Consider the following 15,589-nt stretch of genomic DNA (forward strand, 5'->3'; position numbering starts at 1 on the left):
AGCTCTGTGCTATCGATTGTCCTAAGGTCAATTGACAGCTTTTCTCATTTTGTTATGTTTTACTCCTTCTAAAGATGTAGAGAAAATGTTCTTTTAATGCACCAGACAGATACAGAGGCAGAAGGGAATACGTGGGTAGAACATTTAAGGGCATATTATCCTCTTCAACACACACTTCTATGCCAGGTGCCTACAGCTTCCAAATGGGCAGCAGAAAATGAACCCTAGGATTCCATAAAGTTTCTGAGAGCCGATAATGTGAACAGCAACCAGTGAACGAGTTAAGTAGTAAAACCATCTCAATTTACGTCTCCTTCAAGTTCAGCATGCAGCCGACTGCACTTAAGCATAGCAATCAACTGTGATAGAAGAAATCCCAGTTACAGTAAGCAAAGAAATAGCTTCAAGGAAGCAGATAACTGTGCAGGGAGAGAAGGTCAGAACAGGTGAAAAGAAATCCTGGAGGTAGAGAGTGAAAGCTTGGATTCCATTTGGGTGATTTTTAACTACCCTTGCCTATTATGGGTGACAAAGCTTAATTGTTCCCTTTACTTAAACTTACACTGCATGGTGTAAATATGCACATACAAGCACTTGCATGTGCACACACACACACACACACACGGGGAACATTTCAAGGCTGTGGAGAAGCACTAACTAATTCCTAATGATGCTATGAGTGCGATATGGGTTGCTAACAGTAGATAGTTTATGAAATATGTCTTCGTGGTGGTGAGTCTACCAGGTTGATTCTAATTTAAAGCTTCAAATATACTGCAGCACAGAGCTGTCATATGATAACCATGTGTATTATTATTGCTAGTAGCACTAGGCAATCACTCATTTATTTCACCTGGCTTGATTCATGCTTTTGCATGATAACATGCCATTAACAAATATCAAGTTTGGCTGTCTTGAATTTGGATAAAAGTTCCCTTTATTTACAGCTACGCTATATATGTGGGGTTTTTTTTGTTCATTTACATACATAAGTCTTTTCCATGTGGAGTCTACATTTTGTGAGGATACATACTGTGTTCTATTTTAGTATACACACAATAAAAATGGTTGATTGTCTGATAAGAGCAACAGCTTTCAGCAATAATCCACACATTGACTGTACTGCTTCCAAAGGAACCAACTCAAATACAGGTGTAAATCATGCATGGGTGACATGATATCAGAACTCTGTATTGCTGATTTCTCCACAAATCTGTTTTTTTTAAATCATTGTTATTTTACCCACCTGGTTGGAGAGAGTGTTCCTTAAGTGCTTCTCTAGGTGAATCTAAGGGATGCACAACCACCTCATTCACTCAAGGTAATGACGCTGGGGGTTCCAACACTAATCATCTTTACATAGGAGGGAAAGCAGTGGCATAGCCTCACTCACAGCATTATTACCTCAGCTGCCTAGAGATGCACACTTCAATAGAACAGTTAAAGGGAGGGTAGAGACGGCTACCCAATTATAGAAGGGTGGGCACAAAGCTAATCCCACATAAAATGTGCCCAGCCATGTATACCACACAGATGACAGGTCAAATAATCATTATGACATTTGGAAGGCATCTTTGATTTATATCACCAAATAGCAAGACAAAGAAGCCACCTGTCTCTAAGCACCACCCTATTGAAATGTTCCTTCATCTATGGCAACGGTTTAATTTGGAAACACCTTTTCTATTCTCCATATTTATATTAAAGGATGTAATGGTCAGAATCAAGCTTGTTATGGCTTCCCGAATCATCCTCAGTACAGGCAATTTATGATTTATGAGCTTAGAGCTGATTATGTAATCTATGGTCACATCTCTCTCCCTTTTTTTATTACCCAAATTTTGGACCACTGCTGATCATTATACCCTAATCAGAGGTCAAGAGGAAAAGGGGGGGGGGGTTATAAGTGAAGGTTTGGTGGCCACATAAAAAGAGAATTACTCATGCAAATGTTTTTACAGATGTTTATGGCCTAAGTGATCTCCTTACTCATTACCCCAGATAATCACAATGTTCAGGTTTGCCTGGTAGCTTTAAGCCACTGTATCACCTCACTGAAACTGCATAAAATCAAGCCCTGGACTAATTATGCTGCAGTGCTCATTCTGATGCCTGAACTCTACCTCATACATACACTTAATTGTCCCAGCTTCTAACTTCACTATCTGCTTTCCTCTCCAATGCCTCACCTCATCTTGAATCTGAGACTCAGTATCTCCTTTACTACTGTTCAGATGGCCCCATAGTGACAACACCATCAACTATACGAGGAAAATACTTCTCGTAGCTCCACCCAGTCCTCAGCATCTCATGTCTCTGTGCTCCAGGTTAATAAAAAAGGACTAAAAAGATACAACACATGTATATTTAGATGTTGCCGTGAACTTGCAGTACAGTGCCTGACTTGAGAACCGTGAGCACTGGAGTTCTATTTTACTCATTATCATTTAGATATGAACCCAGCATTCCTATTTCACATACTGTGAACTTCATAAATTCCTTAACTTTGTAGACATAAGTGAGATTACAGAAGTAGCAGTACTTCTAAGAATTAATCCTCCTCTGAACCATTTTGGACCACTGTCTATTATATCCTCCGGTGCCATCTCTGAAGGGGCCGAGGGATGTGTTCTGGTATGAGTTTGTTACCAGAGATAATGTCTCTCTCCCTGAGGAGTGGCAGCCTTTGTCTAGGAGATAACGATTACATATGCTGTTATACATTCCTTTTGATGTTGTCCACAAGGAATGTTAGAGGTAAATCAAATGCTCACTGTCAGAAAACATGTCAGGCCATGTAAGAATGATAACTTGCCACATTATCCTTTTATAGCTTTTATTTTCTATTATTATTTTATTAGTCTTATTGTAAAACTACCTTTTACTGTAAGCTACTTTGTGTCTTTTGAAAAGGTGAGTTACTAGCATTATTTTCAAAGTAAACTCATCCCATAAATACACTCAAAGTAAATCTACATCTCAGACAGCATGATGTACAAAATAAACTCATTAACCCAGGGAGAAGAAGGAGAAAATTATCCGTATACATATGGGCATTTAGATGCTGACCACATCCAAAGGTGATGAGCTATACAAATGTTCTATAATACAGAGAATTTTACAAAGACCTAAGTTATAGCAACAAGACTGTTCAAGTAAACATAACTAGAAATATCTCATAAACCACAGTTTAAGATGTGAAAGGCCATCAAAAACGGTTCAGTGGTTCTACTTAAATTATTGCCTAACTATCCTACCTGCGATATATGCTTTTTTTTTTCCCCATCTATTGCTGAATTACATTAGTTCTTTGGCTGTAATTGGACTTGAACTTTTCAGTTCCAATGATGCTTTACATTAGGAAACTGAATATAGTGGTGGAAAATGTGGAGTGTAGAACCAATCACTATTTGTTCGACATATAATTATCTTCTCTTTCAGCTTAGGATGTAGCCTTGGCTCTGGTGCAACTCAAATCTGTATGGGTGTCATCTGATTTACAGCAGATGACCTGGTATCATATGAAAATAATTTACTGTGCCATATGTCTCCGGCTCTGTAAATCAATAGCTTGAATACAGAGACATCTCAATTAGACAGTGCAAGAAGGGTAGGGCAATCTACCTCCTCCTTTCCTATATCATTAAAATGGCAAGTATTACAAAGCAGTGCTTGTTTTAGAGTTGCTTCAAAAGTGGGGGCTGGATCTATTATTTCAAGTTGGGAGACATAAAGTGAGAGCTGCCATCAAACCAAATGAAAAATTGAGCACAAGGTTGTGTAAGTAATAGCTTATGAGGGGTGGGACAAACATTTGTTAAACTATTGATTGGTGCATTTCTACAGCACCTGTGTATTATCATGGGCTCAGAGAGTGGAATGGGATGTTAAATTATGACTCAGAATACAGAGGAGTCACCCATCCTTTCTAACCTGCTCCCCTAAGAAGTCTCTAAACCAAAGTCACAAACATTCATGGTATTCATCACGATGAAATAAATCATCTGTAGGCTCAACTTTGGTTTCTCCCTGCAATGCATTCAAAGCTTAAACTATCATTATAAAAGCTTCATAATGAGGAAGCCAAATCATCTATCACTGATCACATCCAAATCCCAATAGGAAATTAAACAGATGATCCACATAGATTGATCGGAAAAGTTTTAAGGCAACTTCTCAAACTTGATTCTGCCTGGGATAACCTCAAGAAAGAGAAAAAAATAATGCAAAATTAATTCCCTGATTTTGCAAATGGTGAAGTGAAATACAGAAATGAAAATAAATCGTCTTTCACAGAGTTCCCTTATCAGGTCCCAGGATGGGAACTGCACAAGTCTGTGTTTTTTCCATGGAATTGAACAGACTTTAAATAATAGATTGAACCTTCAACTGGTCCCATAGTAACTATAATTGGTAGCTGAAAGATTCTGACTGTTCAGGAATTAAATCTAATCAGAAGCCTCCTTCCAAATTCAAGTTATGTCTTTTTAAAGGAAAGAAACACATTGACTTAGATTTTTTTAACCATTGGTAAATGTTTCCTTTAAGTACTGAGTAAGTGCTTCCTGAACAATTAGATTCACATTCTCTGTCCACTTTAAAATAGAATTATAATAACTGGTAAACTTTCATCCTCCTGGTTGATCTTTCACAGGGCATTCCTACAGGCCACACAGAAACTACTTCTTCCTGGAAGATCCCTTGGAAAGCCATGAGAAAAGAAAAGACAACCAGATCCAATAAAGTCAAGACTATGTGAGGTGCAAATATCAAGTCTCAGCCAATCAGCTCCAATACTATCTGATGGCTGGGCCAGAAAAGAAGGTCTAAGCTCTTAGGAAATTAGCTTCTCAAATTCAAGAGAAGCTTTCACAATGAAAACTCAAGCACAAGTGCTATTGGTGCAGGAAGAGATGCACCTCCAGAATCAAGAGGCTCAGTTCAGAGGCGTACCTAGAGAATTGTTGCTGCAGACCACGCATCTGAACTCGGTTGCGCTCAGACTCCAGTGTCACCTCCTGCAACCGCTTCTCACTCTGAAGACGTAAGTGTCTCTCCTCTTCCAATTCATGCATCAGCTTCTCATGCTATAAAAGGCACAAAGGGAATGACTTTTTAGAAGGTGTTTCTTAATTACTATGAGAAAAAATAATTAGTAAGAGCTGTCAGTTACCAACCGCTAAGTTGGACTTTATATATAAATTAATTTCATCCTCATTACAACCCCATCAAGTAGGTTCTATTATTAACCTCCTATTACAGATAAGAAAACTAAGGATCAGAGACATCTAAGTAATTTGTCATAAAAACCAGAAGGTAACAGTTATCAATCCTGCCTGATTTGTCTCTAATGCTTGAATAATTTTCACTAAACCAAGTGGCTTCTTGTGCAGATATGAAGATCTATGACCCAATAATGCTATCAAATATGTTGTAATTCAAGTAGTGATGAGTAAGATCATTAGTAGGCTGTTCAGAATTATTTCATACCTTCAGTGTCTGGTATATGCTTTTAAAGAAACATAACTGACTTTTAAAAATTTACCATCTTAACTATTTAAAATTGTTTTAAGTTTATTTATTTATTTTTGAGGGAGGGAGGGAGGGGGAGAGAGAGAGAGAGAGAGAGAGAGAGAGAGAGAGAGAGAAAATAAGCGGGGGTAGGGGCAGTGCCAGAGACAGGGGGAGAGAGAAAATCACAAGTGAGCTCTACACTGACAGGGTGGAGCCCAATGTGGGCCCTAACTCATGAAATGTGAGATCATGACCTGAGTTGAAATCAAGAGTGGGATGCTAAAGCAACTGAGCCACCCAGGCGCCGTGAAACATAACTAATTTTTATACAATGACCTGCAATTTCAACTTAATTAGGCCATGGAGTTGATGAGAATAAGGTTAAATAATTTGTTTTTATTTCTCTAATTAGGTTTTCACAGATAAAAATAGGGTAAACCACTCACTTTATTATTATCCCAGAAAACTAGCCCATTCACAAATGGGACTCAGGGTTTCAAAGGACTAGGTGACTCCAAATAGATGGTGCGGCAAAAACTCATTCCAAAAACAAGGAGTCAAGTTGGCAAAAGAGTAGGGGAACCCTAATCTTGCCTCAGCCCTTGAACACAGCTAGATGAATATCAAATCGTTTTGAACACCCAAAAAATCAACCTGAGGACTGAGAAAACAAAACTGCACAACTAGAGGTAGAAAAATGGCCACATCATGGAAAATAGGAGCTGCAGAGAGTTGATTAGGGGGAGAAAAGAACTGTGGGTGCTGTGATGGGGAGGGAGCACTGATCAGAGAGAGACAGAAGTGAAAGAGAAAGAGAGAGAAAGAATGAAAGCACGCACAGGGGACTTCACAAGAAAAACTCTTCCTCAAAACCGCTGGCTGGGAAAAGGAGAGAGGATGACTACTACAAGTTTTTATAAGGAGCAGAGCACAGCATCTGGAGCACAGATTTGCAGGTCTGCACCATTGCCAGGGTTGTGCCTGGTGGGCTTGGTGGTACTCTGGTGGGGAAGGAAGGTGGAGACCCAGAAGTGGGCAGTGTGGTCTGAGGCTCCCCTGGGTCACAGGCAGAGAAACAGTTCTCCTGCTTGGATACATTTGGGAATGGAGACACGGCCTCTGAGGGAGCAAAAGAATTGACAGCACCAACATGCTGCCCTGTTTTCTAGCATAGGAACAAAGACACTGGGTGAGAGCTGCAAACTTTGGTGCCGGCTTTTTGTTGCACTTTACCATAAACTCTGAACCACTGCCCAATCGTGTAACCGATTTCTGAGACAAACCAGCACTGGCCACAGTGCAGTGAGACCCTCCCCCAGAGGATCAGTGCAGGTCCGAACTCTGGGAATCTCTAAAACTTGAAGTTCTTAAACCCAACCACACACCTGTGATAAAACATAGATGTACTGTGTTAAAACCACACACCTGTGATAAAACACAGATGTACTGGCAGGCAGACATCTCAGGTACAGACAGGGTAAAGGCAGGGATCTGGCAGAAGCCAGGGACACAAGAGAGTTGACTGTTTGCTCTTTTTGAGGGCTTCTTGAAGAGTGGTGGACAGTTGTCCACCTGGGGATGACAGAGTGGGATGATGCCATTTTGCCCCATGCCCAATGCACTGATGAAACTCAGTGAGCTAAACAGCAACATTCCTTATAGGTTGGAACCACTTACACCAAGCCCCACCCCCCGGGCCCTGCAGGGGCATCTCCACCAGTTCAAGTCCTCCTGAGAATCAGTACAGCAGGCCCCACCCCTAGACCAGCACAAAACCTTCCCATGCACCAAGTCTACTGCTCAGAGGGAGCTGTAAAGCTTCAGCTCTAGGAGAAATAGGATCTAGCTTCCTGGTGTTTTTGTTTGTTTGTTTGTTGGGACCTAGCTTCTTTAAACCCTCAAACCAAAACACACCTAGGATCTAGTTTCCTTTTTTAGGGGGCTGGATATGGTACCTCTTCTTAATATAGGCATTATGTTCAGGGACATAAATACAATAGGTTTTCCTAACAATCACACACATTCAAAAACAGTGACCCGGACAAAATGACAAGATGGGGGAAGTCACCTGAAAAGAAAGAACGGTAAGTGGTCACAGTCAGGAATTTAATTATACAGAAAAAAAAATAGGATGTCTGAACCAGAATTTAAAATAATAATCATAAATATACTAACTGGGCTTGAGGAAAGCATAGATGACACTAGAGAACCCCTTAATAGAGAGATAGAAGAATGAAAAACTAGTCACACTGAATTTAAAAAATGCTATAACTGAGATGCAAAACCGAATGGATGCAATTACAAGGATGGGCAAAACGGGGGAACACTCATCTAAACAGAAAATCAACAAGTAAACAAAAGCTTTGAATGACACAATGGACTAGATGGACTTAACAGATCCTAAAGCAGCAGAATAAACATTCTTTTTGAATTCACATGAAACATTCTCCAGAATAAATCACATACAGGTCATAAATCAGTCCTCAACAAGTACAAAAAGATCAAGACCACACCATGCATGTTTTCAGACCACAACACTATGAAACTTGAAGTCAAACACAAGAAAACATTTTGAAAGACCACAAATGCATGGAAATTAAAGAACATCTTACTAAAGAATGAATAGGTTAACCAGGAAATTAAAGAATAAATTTAAAAAATACATGGAAGCAAGTGAAAATGAAAGCATGACAGTCCGAAAACCTTTGGGATGCAGCAAAGACAGTCCTAAGAGGGAAGTATACTGCAATGCATGGCTACATCAAGAAGCAAGAAAAGTTCTCAAATATACAACCTAAACTTACACTTTAAGGAGCTAGACAAGAAACAGCAAATAAATGTTAAATCCAGCAGAAGAAGGCAAATAATAAAGATTAGAGCAGAAATAAATTATATAGGGGGGAAAATGATACAGAAAAGAAAAACAACTAAGAACTGGTTCTTCAAAAGAATTAATAAAATTTCCTAGTCAGACTTAACCAAAAGAAAATAGAAAGGACCCAAAAAGATAAAATCATGAATGAAAGAGGAGATATCACAACCAATACCATAGAAACATAAACAATTATAAGACAATACTATGAAAAATTATATGCCAACAAACTGGGAAATCGGAGAAAAATGGAAAAATTCCTAAAAACATACAAACTACCAAACTGAAACAAGAAGAAATAGAAAATTTGAACAGACCCATAAGCTGCAAAGAAATTGAAGCAATAATAAAAAATCTCCCAATGAAGTCCAGGGCCAGATGGCTTCCCAAGGGAATCCTACCAGACATTTAAAGAAGAGTTAATACCTATTCTTCTCAAACTGTTCCAAAAAACAGAAATGTAAGGTAAACTTCCAAACTCATTCTTAGAGGCCAGTATTACCTTGATTCCAAAACCAGAAAAAGACCCCACTAAAAATGAGGATTATAGGCCAATATCCCTAATGAGCATGGATACAAAAATTCTCAACAAGATACTAGCAAATAGAATCCAACAGAACATTAAAAGAATTATTCACCACCATCAAGTAGGATTTATCCATGGGCTGCAGGGCTGGTTCAATATTTGCAAATCAATCAATGTGATACACCACATTAATAAAAGAAAGGATTAGAAACATATGATCCTGTCAATAGATGAAGAAAAGCCATGTGATAGCATTTGAAAGCATCCATTCTCGATTAAAACCTTCTACAAAGCAGGTATAGATGGAACATATTTCAACATTGTAAAACCCATATATAAAAGACCCACAACTAATATCATCCTCAATGGGAAAAAACTGAGAGTTTTTCCTCTATAGTGAGGGATAAGACAGGAATGTCCATTCTCACCATTACTATTTAACATAATACTGGAAGCTTTAGCCTTAGCTCTCAGACAACAGAAAGAAATAAAAGTCATCTAAATCAGCAAGGAAGAAGTCAAACTTTCACTATTTGTAGATGATATGATACACTAAATAGAAAACCTGAAAGGTTCTAAAAAATTGCTAGAACTGATGCATGAATTTAGCAAACTTGGAAAATATATATCAATGAACAGAAATCTGTTGCATTTCTATACACCAGTAGTAAAATGGCAGGAAAAGAAATTAAGGAATCAATACCATTTACAATTGCACCAATAACAGTAAGATACTTATGAATAAACCTAACCAAAGAGGTAAAAGATCTATACTCTGAACACAACAGAATAGTTATGAAAGAAATTGAATAGGACAAAAAGAAATGGGAAAAAACTCCATGCAGATGGCTTGGAGGAACAAATGTTAAAATCTCTATACTAACCAAAGCATTAGACCTATTTAATGCAATCCTTATTAAAATACCACCAGAATTTTTCAAGAGCTAGAATAAACAATTCTAAAATTTGTATGGAACCACAAAAGACCTGAAGAGCCAAAAGCAATCCTGAGGGGAGGTGGGGGGGAAGTGAAGCTGGAAGCATCATGATTCAGGACTTATGTAACAAAACTGTTGTCACCAACACAGTATGGTACTGACACAAAAACAGATACTTAGATCAATGGAACAGAACAGAAAACCCAGAAATGAACCCACAACTACATGATCAACTAATATTTAACAAAGCAGGAAAGAATATCCAATGGAAAAAAGACACTTTCTTCAACAAATAGCATTGGGAAAACTGGACAGGAAACAGTGGTTTTGATCTGTCCAGAAGAATGAAATTAGACCATTTTCTTATACCATACACAAGAGGAAATTCAAGATGGATGAAAGACTTAATGTGAGACAGGAAACCACCAAAATCCTAGAGGAGAAGATATGCAGCAACCTCTTTGACCTTGGCAGGAACAACTTCTTACTAGATAGGTCCCCAGAGGCAAGGGAAACAAAACAAAAATGAACTATTGGCAATATATCAAGATAAGCTTCTGCACAACAAAGGAAACAATCAATAAAACTAAAAGGCAGCCTATGGAATGGGAGAAGATATTTGCAAATGACATATCTGATAGAGGGTTAGTATGCAAAATATATAAAGAACTTCTAAAACTCAACACTCAAAAAAACCAAATAACCCAGTTAAGAAATGGGCAGAAGGCATGAAAAGACATTTTTCCAAAAAAAACATTGGCTGGCTAATAGACAGTTGAAAAAATATTCAACACCATTCATCATCAGAGAAATTGAGATCAAAACCCCCATGAGATACCACCTCACACCTATCAGGATGGCTAAAATTAACAACTCAGGAAACAACAGATGTTGGCGAGGATGCTGGAAAAGGGGAACCCTCTTACACTGTTGGTGGGAATGCAAACTGGTACAGCCACTCTGGAAAACAGTATGGAGGTTCCTCACAAACTTAAAAATAGAACTACCCTATGACCTAGCAATTTCACTACTAGGTATTTACCCACAGGATACAAAATTACAGATTTAAAGGATTCATGCATCCCAATGTTTATAGCAGCATTATCAACACTAGTCAAATGATGGAAAGAGCCCAAGTGTCCCCTGACTGATGAGTGCCTAAAGAATATGTGGTGTATACACACACACACACACACACACACACACACACACACACACACAAAACGATGAAATGTTACTCTCTCACAAAAAAAAGAAATCTTGCCATTTGCAATGATGTGGTTGGAGCTATAGTATATTATGCTAAGCAAAATGAAGTCAATCGGTATAAGACAAATACTGTATGATTTCACTCATATGTGGAATTAAAAAAAGACAAAACAGATGAACATATGGGAAGTGGGAGGGAAGAGGAGAGAGGGAAACAAACCACAAGAGACTTAATGATAAAGAACAAACTGAGGGTTGATGGAGGGAGGTGGGTGGGGGAATGGGCTAAATGGGTGATGGACATTAAGGAGGGCACTTGTAATGAGCACTGGGTGTTATATGTATAAGTGATGAATCAGTAAATTGTATGACTGAAACCAGTACTATTCTATATGTTAACTAACTAGAATTTAAATAAAAAATTGGAAAGAAAAAAAAAACAGTCACAGAACTGGTAAAAAGTATGCAAACTCAGATCCTCCTGATGTTACTGATTCACCCATGCTAATGTCTTTTTGTTTTTGTTTTAGTTTTGTTACTAGAACTCCTTTTTTTTTTTTTAGCATGTCATTCTATTATGGCTATGGTTTCTACTAAATTAAGTATTTTGCATGCAGAATAGATTATCTTCTGATAAAAAACAAAGAATGACTCAATGCCTGACTTTGAGGGACCTACATTGTTTCAGGGGAGAAGGGAAGCAGAGACTGCAGGCTCCAAATAGGACAAGGTGACTCTGAACTATAGATTACCCAGGATAAAATGCAATTCACTGCACCAGCCATATTCACCAGGAGTGATAGGAAAGGTGGACTTTCTCTAGCTCTAATTCATGGGGGAAAAGTTCTCCTGAGGATCATGAAAGAAGCATTAGAGTATGATCTGGAAATAAATCAAGGTCTTCTAAAAATATTTGCGCATTCCCTTTCCTGTATATTTTTGACCACGCCCTTCCTCCTGGGAGGGCAACAAGTCCTTTCAGGTCTCTGTATTCAAAATTAAGATAGCTTCCAGGTTCAGCTTTGAGCCACCTCTCTGGAACTTCCCCACATCAAGTGTGTCTCCCTTCCCTGATTTCCACACCACCTACACACTTTACCACCCTGTACGCTCTTACTTACTTTCTTCTATTATTATTTTTCATGTGCATTTATCTATGATTCTCCACCTATATAAACATCTGTTTAAGATTAGGACTACATCTAATGTGCATATGTATTTTTGTACTTAGCATACTGGAAATGTTTTGCTTATTGATTCTTGAACTGGCGCTTAGCTAAGTCAGGCCTGTAACTTCTGTCTCGATCTCGTTGGTGGTCAATTTTTAATCTCCACAAAATCAGTTACTTCTGTCAGATTCAGGAAAAGTAAAATCAAACTCAAATCTTTTTTCTGTCATGTTCCTGCATCTTTGGCAAAGGAGAAAAACATGGTTTAAAAAGAAAAACATGCTAACTAAAGTCAAACCTACAGAGAAAAAGAATGGCAAAGTTTATATTACATGCATTTTATCATTTATTTATTTTAGTATTTATTTCACTATTTCTTATTTCCTTATTTATGTTTTATTTTTTTAATATAACAAACTGTCAGGTCAGGGGCGCCTGGGTGGCTCAGTCAGTTGAACAGCCAACTTCAGCTCAGGTCATGATCTCGGGGTTTGTGAGTTCGAGCCCCGCATCGGGCTCTGTGCTGACAGCTTGGAGCCTGGAGCCTGCTTCTGATTCTGTGTCTCCCTCTCTTTCTGTCCGCCCCCCCCACTCACACTCTGTCTCTCTCTCAAAAATAAATAAATATTTTAAAAAATAAATACAAATACAAATACAATTTACTGTCAAATTGGTTTCCATATAACACCCAGTGCTCATCCAACAAGTGCCCTCAATATAAATATATTTATATTTTATTACATATATTTCACCACAATAAAAATATGAAAATAAAATCTACTCTGTTATTATACATAATCAACACTCCTCTCTGTATAAACTCATTGGACCAAAAGGACCATGGATAAGTTACCTATATTATAGAATTTGCAAGACTGTGCTTTGGTTCCCAAAACAAAACAAATGGTATATGTTAAATAGTTAAAAAGCACATCCTATAAAAAAGGTGAATTTTAGCAGAGAAGACAGTATCCCTTCTTCTTTCACAAGTAAAGAATGTTACATAGATTCACGCATTGTCATATTGATGAATCCCCAAAACCTAAAAAGAGAGCGCATTTTCCATATGAATAACTTTTTCTGTTCAATTTGTTAATGCCTTTTCAAATAAAAGGAAAATGATAGCCTTACAAAACAGTGAAAGTTCTAGGGAATTCTAGGACTAATGAGGCAAAAATTGTTTACTAAAATATATTCCCTTTAAATGGTGTGTATTTCAATTAAACCATCAAAGCTTGACTCTAAGCCACATGTACTTTCTAAATGTAGGGAAAAAAAATTTTACCCAAATTATAAAACATGGATAAAAATAACAGTAGAATGTGTCAATAGACTGGACAGATTTTTTTTAATAGTTGTATCCTGGATATAAACTGATCTGTCCCCAAAGTAATTTTGATTTTCCCCTAGGTTTGCTCTAGATCTTCCCCTAGGTTTTTGGGAGTGAAAGACGCAGAATAGTTGAGTGTTATTTATATGGTGCTGCTAGGTACTGAAGAGCAGTTAGTAAAAAACAGTATCACAGAAATCTGGGTTACAGTATTGGATGCGGCCAAATTTCTATGGCATGTCTCTTTCCATCGAACCTATGGGCTGGGCTGGCTGTAAGAAGCCATCTTTAAAAAAGCTCTGAGTGTGTTTTTCAAAACTCACTGAAGATCACTTTTGTATTTCTCCCAATTGCATTTAGCAAGTTCACCTCTTCCCTTTCTCCTCCTTGGCTTTTCTTACCATTGTACCTAAATAGCTACAGCAGGAACACAAACACTGGCCCACGGGCTAAGTCTAAGTGATGTGACACATATGTTCACAGACACTTTGCCAGCCATACATTATTCATTCTGTTTAGAGTCATGGACTTTACTTTCATTCAAAAGGCAGGTTTGCATAGTTTTCTCAGCAAAAACTGACTCTGAGTGGGTAAACTTTCAACTCCATGTTCCTCTTCAGTTGATGCTTCTACCTATGAAAATAAGTTCTATGAGAAAAATTTTGAGTTTGGAGAAAACTTTACAATTTACAAAATTTTCCTCCTTCATTGGTTCATCTAGTCCTGAGGACAACTTGACAACGTCAATAGTTATCAATGCCATTTAAAGATAAATAAAATGATATAAAGAGATGGAAGGTGCTTGCTCAGGGTTCCACTGTTAGAAATGATAGCTCTGGGACTAGAACCAAGTATTTTTTCTGACCACAAGATTCCCTCCAAACCCCAACTTTTTTTCCCCTTGGGATAGTCAGTTCTGCTCTAACATTTATTTTTTTAATCTTTTAATCCTTTATGTATTTATTTTTAAAAATTTTTAACATTTATTTTTGAGAGAGAGGGAGAGAGAACACAAGCAGAGAAGGGGCAGAGAGGGCAGGAGACACAGAATCTGAAACAGGCTCCAGGCTCTGAGCTGTCAGCACAGAGCTCATCACGGGGCTTGAACCCACAAAGCGAGATCATGACCTGAGGTGAAGTGAGATGCTTAACCAACTGAGCCACCCACGTGCCCCTATCCTTTATTCATTTTTATATTTGACATATTACATATTAGTTTCAGATGTACAACGTAATGATTCAATGTTTGTATACATTGAAAAATAATCACCACAAGAAGTGTAGTGATCCTCCATCATAATGCATAGTTACAAAGTTTTTCTTTTTATTCTCTTGTGATGAGGCCATTTAAGATTTATCCACTTAGCAACTTTCAAATATGCAATATAGTATTATTAACTATAATTGCTATGCTATTACAGACCCCATGACTTATAAGTTTGTACTTTTTGACACCCTTCACCTCTTTTGCCCAACCCCCATCCCTCCTACCCTCTGACAACTGCCAGTCTGTTCCCTGAATCTATCAGTTTGGTTTCCCTTGTGGCTGAGGTTGGTTTTGTTTTTACATTCTGTATATGAGTGAGTATAAATGGTATTTGTTTTTCTCTCAGTCTGACTTATTTTACTTAGCTTAGTGCCTTCAAGGTCTAGCCATGTTGTTGCAAATGGCAAGAATCCTTTTGTGTGTGTGTGGCTGGGTAGTAATCCATTGTGTGTGTGTGTGTGTGTGTGTGTGTGTGTGTGTGTGTGTGTACCACATCTTCTTTATTCATCTATCCATCCTGGACACTTAGGTTGTTTTCATACCTTGGCTATTGTAAATAATGCTGCAACAAACATAGGGGGCATATATTTTTTTAATTAATGTTTTCATTTTCTTCAGATAAATATCCAGAAGTTGAGATTGCTGGATCATATGATACTTCTACTTTTTAATTGTTTCGGGATTTTCCATACAGTTTTCCATAGTGGCTGCACCAATTCACATTCCCACCAACTGTGCACAAGGGTTCCCTTTTCTCCACATCC

At 38.0% G+C, this 15,589-nt stretch overlaps 1 protein-coding gene across 2 annotated transcripts in view; it reads right to left on the reverse strand.

The window, feature by feature from the left end:
• NCKAP5 (NCK associated protein 5) overlaps window positions 1-15,589 on the reverse strand; it is an 890,605-nt gene that overhangs the window by 441,838 nt on the left and 433,178 nt on the right. For both annotated transcript variants that reach the window (XM_043576610.1, XM_043576611.1), the window contains exon 5: window positions 4,954-5,087. In XM_043576610.1, coding sequence (XP_043432545.1) covers window positions 4,954-5,087 — 134 coding nt within the window. The remainder of the gene's footprint in view (window positions 1-4,953; window positions 5,088-15,589) is intronic.

Source organism: Prionailurus bengalensis, chromosome C1, assembly GCF_016509475.1.
Source record: "Prionailurus bengalensis isolate Pbe53 chromosome C1, Fcat_Pben_1.1_paternal_pri, whole genome shotgun sequence".
Taxonomy (NCBI): Eukaryota; Metazoa; Chordata; class Mammalia; order Carnivora; family Felidae; genus Prionailurus; species Prionailurus bengalensis.